This window comes from Silene latifolia, chromosome 8, assembly GCF_048544455.1.
Source record: "Silene latifolia isolate original U9 population chromosome 8, ASM4854445v1, whole genome shotgun sequence".
In the NCBI taxonomy this organism is placed as follows: Eukaryota; Viridiplantae; Streptophyta; class Magnoliopsida; order Caryophyllales; family Caryophyllaceae; genus Silene; species Silene latifolia.
This window is the reverse complement of record NC_133533.1, coordinates 31,155,024-31,165,194: the sequence shown is the minus strand read 5'-3', so window position 1 is coordinate 31,165,194 and position 10,171 is coordinate 31,155,024. Positions and strand designations below refer to the sequence as shown.

Below are 10,171 nucleotides of genomic sequence, written 5' to 3'. Positions count from 1 at the left end.
TTCTTTTTAAGAAGCAACTGATATAGTTTGTAATACCTAACACATAGATTGTAGATTTGAAAAAAAACAAAATTATAGACTATGTTTCTCGTATGACTTTTGTACTCCTGAGTTGAATCGTTGATGAAAAGCTTTATACCTTCCGGGGATGTTGTCCTTGCAGCTGCTACATATAACTGGCCATAACTGAACACGAGGTACCTTCAGTGCAGGTTTAGGCTATTGTTTCGTAGATTCAGTCGATATTGTGCAAACTTCGTCACAGCTCATGTGAGATACTTCACCGGAGACCATAATGGCCATATCACTGTTAATCAAATAAACTTGTGTCATTTAACCATACATATTCAACTAAAATTAATGTTAACCTTAGCTATAACAATAAAATGATAAGAAACCATGCAAAAGTAGAACTTTTTCACAACTAAGAATTACGAACCCATACTGATTATCGGAAGTTCATCCGTTTGCAAGGCTATCTACGAATTGTTCTCTATGTGTGTTCAATGCAAATAGAATCACAAATTCTTTATCAATTGTAAATATTAGTATATTACCTGCAAAACAAAGTCAATCAAATGGCACGTAGTTAGAGAACCAAAAAATAAGAATAAAAAGAGCAACAAATAAACATGCAGACTCATCATGATTTTGTTAAACTTTTACATAATAAGGAATTATATATATGCAAATTTAGGTAATTGTATTTGATTAATGTTGTTATTCTCATAAATCATAAAATTGTAGTTTGTAAACAAAACAAAAACATAATATTAATCAACTTCTACGTAATGCATAAGAATATAAGATGATGGAAGTTTTTTTTAGCATATCTTAATTAAAAGATCAATTAATTATTGTAGAACATGAACGTCCATTATTATCTTTTAGAATTAGAAATACTTTATAGTAAGAAACACCAATTAAACACACGGGTATCTCTCATTGTAATTTTTTTTTATTCCAATAATGAGTTGTATGACAAACATGATGGAGTTAGAGTACAACTCTCAACCGCACGAGATTTAATATTTTTTTTTGCTTGAAGGTAGTTCGAGAAAGTTGGACTCTCTATAATCGCTCGAAAAAAGCTTCCTTTATTAATATAGATAGATAGATATTGATTGATTAGAAAATATTTGGAGTTTTTCCCCCTAAAGTACTTTAGCTATAACTTGAGTCTTAAATTCAGAAGTTATTCTATGAGTATACTCCTGATAATTGTTAAATTTTATATACAAAGCGGTATAAAAAAACAACGCTTTTTGCATGATATCTACACTAGTTCATTATGATTGAAATGGTCATCCTATCATTTAGTATATATGCACGATAGATAATATGTAAAAACTGTATTTTATTAGATTTCCAAATATCGTTGTAATAATTTCTATATGATTGAAATGATCCTATCATTTTATATTTAGTGATTATATATCTTGTTAGTTGTTACACGAAGAAATGGTCACAAATAAGATTCCTACACCCAAATAACCACAAGATAGTCAAATACTCGTAAGCACGTTTTAGGTCGTCATTTGTGAGAGCATATTGTATAAATAGTAGGGAATTGGTAATGAACTACATACTCAACAAGATAATATACATACTATAAGACTAAGACGAAAGAAAACGATTAGTATTTACGATTGTTGTTTAAAAAATGGAGGGCAAGCTCATTTCATACAAGAATACTATGTTGGCGATTCTTCTCATCCTTGTAATCGGTAATTGTACTAATTTTCTTACATTTTAAAATTGATATCAAGATTGTAGTAATATTTATTCATAAATATTTCAGTTGAACTCATGGGCGAGAAAGCACAAGGATGTTCAGATGATGGACAAGAATGTGGCCTTTTTAAACGTTGTTGTGCGGGATTCTTTTGTAATAATAGAGAGGACATTTTGGGAGGCAAATGCCAAAAAGGTACGTAGTAGATAGTAAAAAAACAATCATATGAAGAGTCTTCTTACACAAAAATACCGTCTTATATGTACATTTCGTGGCCAAGATCGATACTAATATTTGGTCAAAATGACACGGATCGATCACTTTTATAGAATGAAAAATTCTAAGATTCTGTAGGAGGACTATTAGTGTGTTATCCGTAGCCAATAGGAAACTTCATTCCTAATATTTTTGCTTACCTTTGCCTTTATATTTATATTTCAACAATTGATACGTTTTACTATCCTTTGCCTTTGCCTTTATATTTATATATACATTAATAACTACCTTAACCTACAAATGATATCTAATGTTATAATTTTATTTGACAGAGAATAGCGGATGTGGAGAGAAAAATGAAGCATGCTCAAAGATCGCTTTTCAGAAATGTTGTGGAAAACTCGAATGCTCAGGAACTTTCAGTGGCACGTGCAAAGATAGTAAGGGTTTTGGTCGATTACTCACTTAGCCAGACATGATAACTATATTACCAACTAAAAATATATTAAAAAAATATTTTCTCTTTTTAAAATTTAGTAAAGTAAATTTGTACGTAAACCTTCAACATTTCAGCTAGCTAGATTATTAACTACCACCGACATTTTTATCACAATAATATTGCCCAAGTTCTCTTTAGGTCAAGGATAGAGTTGGTTATTCGTCATTTTTTATGTAATTTCAAAATTGGAAATGAGACGATTAAATTAGGATATAGGAAGTACAACTCTTGTTTTTAAAAGTGGCGATACATATATTTTCTATCTATTTCATTTGTATTTTTTTAAAATATAAATTGTACTCCGTAGTAAGTATTATTTATAAATATTCTGGTTCAAATCGTAGGGGTAGAACCATCTTGTTTTGGTCTTGGAAAGCCATGTGGCCCAAAAAAAGAATGATTCTTGGTCGTTGTTGTGCGGGAACCATTTGTGATAACAAAGATAATAGTGACAGATTTTTTCGGAGGTGTATGCGTAAAAGGTACGAAGTTTATCTTTGTATTATGACATGCATGGCCTTAGCTTACAAATAAATGATACCTAACGTTGTAGTAATTTAAATTGACAGAGAAAAATAGCGGATGTAAAAGAGTAAATGAATCATGCTCAAAGGCCATTCTTTCCACATGTTGTGGAGAACTTAAATGCTCGGGTTTTTTCAAGGGCACGTGCAATTAATCAACGAAATCAGGACAATTATGGACAAAACTTGATGATGATTTTATTTGTTTTCTTTACTTTATGTTAAATGTTTTCTATTTCTTGTAATTTTCATATGTTTGGTTTGTTTTACCAGGGATTATTTGCCTCTTGTTTCCCTAATTATTTATGTTTTCTCTTAAAATTGATACTCCATTAATAAAAGCTTATTGTTTTCCATTGTGTATAAAATGTTTCAATTATTCTAAAAACATTTCTTATGTCTTATTCATCTTATAAGCATGTTGTTTTATGCTCCAGGTAGCAGTTTTACTGCAACTGTAAAAAAAACACCTAGAATAATGAAGTGAACTTCTTGCCGACAAATAGTTTGAAATGAATGCTAAAGGGATACATAGTTTATTTATAAAAAATAGTCACAAAAACTTCTTTATAATGGATGTTACGTACTATTCGCGTGGAAACAAGCTCAGTGTCTTTAAGACATTTAGAGGCCGTAAATAACTTCCTACATCTTGATTAGTGGCAAAGCTAGGATTTTAAGGCAGCGGGGCCGAGAGGGAAATATTATAAGGGCATGTGACACTGGTTGATTCTTGATACTACCCTTAATGAAAGGACATGTGACACTGGTTGATTTTATATCAATGAACGAACACAAACGCAACAACACTAATAAAATGGAGCCCAATTTCTCTCCATTTCTTAAAAAGAAATGGAGAAGAAAGTTCCTATGAATGGTCTGGATCGTATTTTGGCAACATCTAACGGTTCTAAATTTACGCATAAAAATAAAGGGGAAATGAGAGTGAAGGGGTAATTATTATTTAAATAGATTATGAGCGGAAATGGAGAGGATCCATTTCCAATAAAATGATATGTTTGTATATGTATATCCATGAACATGTACACCAGTGTAGTTACAAGTTCAAGAGAACGTGCTCAATGAAGGATAATTACCTCCCTTGTGTTTTGGTATTTTTCTACCGAATTAGATTAAATTAGGTCAAAGTGGTCTTATGCGTTATTTGTGAGATTAGCGATGTAAGTATGGTTGACACGTAAACTAATAAGGACGTAAATAAGAGATTAACATAAGAACTTTGGTGATGCGGAAAACCCAATGTGGGAAACGACCGCGGGAAGGGGACGGTACCCTTCCAATGATTGCACTTGTTTAGGTCTTTTTTACCTAAGTCGATTAATTAGGGTCAATGTAGTCTATATTCGTTGGTCGATTGTATGATGATTTGTATGTCAATAAGTAAACGGAAAATAAAGTACGTAATGTAAATTGACACGTAAGATTTTGGTGACGCGGAAAACCCAATGTGGGAACAACCGCGGGAGGGACGGTACCCTGCCAAGTGTTGCACTATATGAATTAGAGGATGATTACAATTGTGGTGCGTAGCTAATCCTGCTGGCCCTAGGCGTCAGGCCTGCATGATCCAGAATGAGCGTATATTATTTGCTGAGATATGATCTTGAATGAATATATGGATGAGTGAATGCCCTTCTTGATTTCCTTCCTTGGCTATTTATAGGGTAAGAACCCTAGATATGTCCTACCTCGAATATGGTAAGGGAATATTATTTCCATAAGGACTTCTTTCCAAACCCGGACTCCCTTACCAATTCTCCCCGATCTCCCTAACTTCTCCCTAACACTCTTTTCCTTGACGCGGGCACCTTTTATGACGGGCTCTTGATCCTTCTCAAGCCCGTTCCCCCTCCTCCTGACCGCGGACTCTCTTCCTCCTCACCTCTTCTTCATACTCTTTATTTTACCAAGTGGAATTTTTTATTATGCTATTTTTAGCCCAAACAGTTTGCCCCAAATTTCTTGTGAAGTACGCTTTCAAGTATCGAACAAGGAATTTACGTAACCAAATGTTAAAAAACCCTACGCCGTCTTTTACTTCTTCCCATGCAACCCATCACTTCCAGCCGCCCTATTCCTCTTTCTCCGCACCCAACTCCCTCTCTCCTCTTTATAACCCCAACGTCTCTCTTCCCCTTTCATTTAATCACTTCAAATTATTTCAAAAGCTCTCCTCTCTTAAACCCTCAATCTTCCTCCTTTTTCACTCCTCGCCGGCTTCACTGTTCCCCTTCTCCATCTTCATCATCAGGTAATCCATCTTCCCTTCCCTTTTTAATCTTCATTTTCTCTTTCCACCATGGGCAAAACTCGGCAGTCTTCGTCAACCCCTACACCCTCCGACCGCAATCTTGACCCTACTTTCCCTTCTCGGGGACTTTTCAAACACCCACATGATTGTGACTCCGTCCTAACTCCGGCCGACATTCCGACGATCAAGAACCTGCTTGGTCTTGGTGATTGGGTGGATATTGCCATCCCTGAACCGGGACAGAAAGCTGACGCCCTCCGTCCGGGGTGGGTTTGCTTCTACTTATATCCGTTTAGATATGGCCTCCGTTTCCCTTTCCCGAAACTCGTTCAAGATTTTATCTTCACCAACAATTTCGCCATGGCACAAATCTTTGCCGGCATTTGGAGAGTTCTTCTCTATTCTCTGGCCGCTGGTCAGAGTACTGGCAAAGCTGTCACTCTGGGCGATCTGGCCCATATGTACAACATCAGGTCCCTGGGCAGGGGTCAGTTCTCCTTCCGGGGCCGCGGAGAGGCTCCCTTCAAACATGTGTCAAAATCTCGCGATGAGAAATGGTTCGAGGACTTATTCTATGTGAGGAAGGACTCCATCCAGCCTCCTGCCGATTATATTTTCGAGAAATGGGTTCTGCTTTCCTGTTACCTGATTTGTTTTATCTCGCTGCTTACTAGCTTACTTCATCGTCTCCGTGCAGGCCCCTGTGACCTTACCCGTATTGGTGCCAAGATCCCTGCCTGCAGCAAGTTGTTCTGCGTCTCTGAATCTGAGAGAAAGTTTCCAGACCTGCTCCCTGGTTTTTCACCTGCTTCCTCCTCCAATCCTCCTCAATCAGCCCAAAGTATGTCTTCTGGTAAGGTTTCTGTAGCCACTCTCGTTTGCATGCTGTTATTGCTGATGTTTTAAGCATTCTGCCGTCTAAGACTGTGTATGCTTGCAGGTTCAAAAGTCGATCAACTGGAACTCATCCTCCAAAGTGCTAAAAGAAAGAGACCTTCTGCCAGCCCTGATGTGGCCTCTGCCTCCAAGAGGAGTGCTCCTGCTGCCTCTTTGCAGACTCCTCCTACAATTTCTAGTTCTGCTGCACGTGAGCCTTTGGAATTTAATCCGCTACCTCGCCATCCGCCTACTCCTCCTGCCAGTCCTCGTGCTTCGTCTAGTGGGGGCATCATCGCTCATTTCCCAGAAGGCTTTGGGAATGTGGAGAAGGTGCCGTACTGGCCGAAGATTGATCAGCTGCTCTTTCCTCCTGTTGAGGAAACGTTTTCGGAGTTCACTCCAAAGGAGATGGCTGAGAACGATGTGCACAATGCCTTCATGGTAAATATTCTTCGTCTTCTCCCTGTCTGTCCATCTGCTTCTTGCTTAAATTCTGCCTCCCAACTCTTTTGCTGACTTCTGATTATTTATGCCCCGGACTCTTCATCCGCACTCTACAACAGGAAGATGATCAACATAGTGCAGACCACCAGCCGTGCTACCAGCGCCAAGAACCAGGAGCTGAAGGAGACTGTTGCAGATTTGGCACAACAGCGGGTTGATCTGAAGGAGCGTGTGGTGGAGCTGAAGACTGAGCTTGCCGTCACCAAGAAGAAGTTGAAGGAGGGGGCTGATCAGCTGGCTCGAACCCAGGTGGTGTGCAGTACCTTTTCTGACTCTCTCAAGCGGTCGAGGAGAAGATCGGTGGCCGATCTCCCAGCCACCAACGTCGTTGCATATGCTACCCGGCGGGGAAAGATCGGTGGGATGCGTCTTGCACTCGAGGAGGCTCCCACCAAAGAGGCCATAAAGGAAGAGGAGAAGCACCGAGATGCTCTACCCCGCTCAACCCGATCCGAGTATGCGATGCCCGAGGTTAGTGAGGTGAATTCTCTGTGCGCCGGCCGAGCAGCCTTGGGGGGTGACGCTGGAATGTCCCAAGATGCTGCTGACGGAGCTCAGGGAGCTATGGCGGCTGAGGATGCTCAGGCTAAAGCGGTACCTGAAATGAGAGGTCAGCAGGCAGAGGGGATGCCAGAGGTGGAGGTCATTAATGTGACCGATAATTAAATTTTTATGTTTTGATAAACTTATTTGGCAGTCTGGCCCAGAGGTGGCAGACTTTGTAAGTTTTTAAACTTGTTCGTGTGTTTGCTCCGCCAGGGTGGCGGTTAAACTTGGGGCCGTATTTTTGGCCATACTTTGAAATGCCCTTTGCCATTGTTTGGCAAGGTTTTTACATATCGTGTGTTTGTTTGTTTATTCTCCCTGTTTTAGGAAGTTTATGCCATGTCAGTCTGTTTGACTGATTTAGGCGAGTCCTGTCACCCTGAAAAGGATAACGTTATGACTCAATTTTCGCCGTGTCACCGTCGGCTGATTTAGGCGTATGCCGCAATGTAAGGAGGAGTGGCCGTGTCAACCTTGGAGGCTAATTTAGACCGGCCTGGTCAGCCTGAAAAGACTGACTCAGACCAAGCTAGCTGCCGTGTCAGCCGGATGGCTGATTTAGGCGTATGCCGCAGTTTGTGGACTACTTAACCTTGTTCATGACGCAAGGTGTGTTCGTCTCGTTTTATGCCAGCAGGGGCGTCATTGAGGCAAGTTTATCGTCATTTTAGGACCAGATGGAGACGCTGCAGGATTCTAGTAGCGCAGATATCCCTACGTTCCATGTTCGTTTTTGCATGCATGCTGGGGCCCTGATTAAGTGTGATTAGTGCGAGCTACGTCCAGGGGGTGGTATCAGGGGTAGCTGTATAAGCGTATTCAGTGTCGGCCCAGCTCCCTTTCGTATGTTCCACAGTCACTTTGGTGAGGTGCTCCTTGTGGAGAAAATAGGTTAGGCATGTTGGAGTGTCATGTGCCTTGTCACCCCGCGTTGGCGATTGACGATCTGCTAGACATCCTTTCAAAGTACCATAGATACCGAGAATTCAAAGTGATGTACTTAGAGAAAGCCTCGAAAATAGGAAAATCTATCGAAATGGTGTGAAGTACCGTCGCCATCTCATGGGGTTCCCGAGCAATTGTGGTCCCGGACGCCGCTGCACCACACCATCCAATAGTAGTTTAAAGTTTTTAAAAACAACTAAAGACACCGAAATAAGAGTGAAACGGCGGATGCCTACTACCGAATTTTTATTTTATCTTTAAAAATTATTTGGCTTCTCATAGTACATTATTCTAAAAACTAGAGTCTACTTATTATTAAAAGTAATATCTCTTCCGGTGAAGTATGTTCCATGGGCGTTGTATGATTTGACCGTCCATAGTCATCGGTCTGTATGCACCATGGCCAACAACTCCTTCTACCTCGTATGGTCCTTCCCATTTGTAGGCGAATTTGCACGCTTTTCGATTCTTGGTGTTCGAACACCTCTCGAGAACTGTCTCCTACCTCCAGGAGCCTGATTTTTATGTTCTTGTTATAACTCCTGGCCACTTGACTTTTGTAGGCGACCAGACGGATTTTTGCGCTTGCTCGCACTCGTCAATCGTGTCCAGGCTTCCGGTCATCTCTCGCACTGTTCAGTTCCCTCGTCATATTTTCATACCTGTGGGTGGGAACTAGAACTTCGATGGAATGATCGCTTCCGCGCAAACACCAGGTGAAGGGTGTTTGACCATTGCTATCTTTGGCGTCGTTACTCGACCACAACACTAGTGGCAATTCATCTGCCCACTTTCCTCCTAACTCCGTAACCTCCTTCTCGATTGTCCATAATGATTTTATTCTTTGGATTCAGCTTGTCCATTGGACTTTGGAGTCCTGGTGCTTGACTTTTTAAGGTGATGTTCCACCGGCACAAAGATCTTCGGTGTCGTTTGAGATGAATTGTGAGCCATTGTCACATATGATTTCTGATGGGATACCAAATCTGCAGATGATGTTTCGTTTTATGAATGAGATGACCTGTTTGTCCTTTACTTCCGTGAATGCTTCTGCCTCTATCCACTTGGAGAAGTAATCTGTCATTGCTAGCATCCAGGTTATGTTTTCTGTGGCCCGTTGTAGGGGGCCTACTATGTCCATGCCCCATGCCATGAATGGCCAGGGAGAAATAATAGGGTGCAGGGGCTCTGCTGGCTGGTGGATCATGGGCTCTGAGCATTGGCAGGCATCACATTTTCGTGCATACTCTGCTGCATCTGCTTTCATTGAAGGCCTATAATATCCCTGTCTGAGAGCTTTATTTGCCAGACTTCTGCCCCCTGCATGGTTTCCACATTCGCCACTGTGGAGAGCATGTAACACAGTCTGTGCTTCTTCCTTGTCCAAGCACCGTAGGTAGGGACTTGCTAGCGATTTTCTGAATAGTGTATCATCGATGAGTATGAATTTGGAAGCCTTTATTCTAAAAGCTCTCACTTTCTTCTTATCATCTGGTAGCTTGTTATGGCGCAGCCAGTCTAGGTAAGGTATGCGCCAGTCGTCTGCTGGATCGGCTACAGTGGTCGCGCCCGCCGTTTGACCGAGAGCTCTCACCTTCCTCTCAGAATCGCTGGATTTTCTTTTCGCTTTGTGGATCCTCCAGTTCACCCCTGTCTATTCCGTCTTCCTTCTGGATAGAGGGTTCTAGCATATGTGCTATTGGAATGCTGGATAGCTCTGTTGGTTTGAATGTTGCCCTCAGGGTTGCTAGGGCATCTGCTTCCACGTTCTGATCTCTGGGGATCTGTTTAAGCTTGCAAGTTTCGAATTTTTGTTTTAACTCCTTTGCTACTTTTAGGTATGCTATCATCTTCGAATCTCTTGCTATAAACTCGTCATTCACGTGGTTGACTATTAATAGAGAGTCGCTGAATATGAGCAGGTGTCTGACCCCTAACTCCAGAGCTAGCTTCATTCCCAATATCAAGGCCTCGTATTCTGTTTCATTGTTGGTTGCCTTGAATTCACATCTTAGAGCTTGTGCTATCAGATCTCCCTGTGGTGATCGCAG

At 40.8% G+C, this 10,171-nt stretch overlaps 1 protein-coding gene across 1 annotated transcript; it reads left to right on the top strand.

The window, feature by feature from the left end:
• The first annotated feature begins 1,588 nt into the window (after positions 1 to 1,588).
• On the top strand, positions 1,589 to 2,420 carry LOC141594972 (uncharacterized). The gene is made up of 3 exons (XM_074414950.1): positions 1,589 to 1,727; positions 1,802 to 1,930; positions 2,284 to 2,420. Exons 1-3 carry the CDS (start codon positions 1,664 to 1,666, stop codon positions 2,418 to 2,420), a joined length of 330 nt encoding a protein of 109 aa, XP_074271051.1. The 5' UTR covers positions 1,589 to 1,663.
• The last annotated feature ends 7,751 nt before the right edge of the window (positions 2,421 to 10,171 follow it).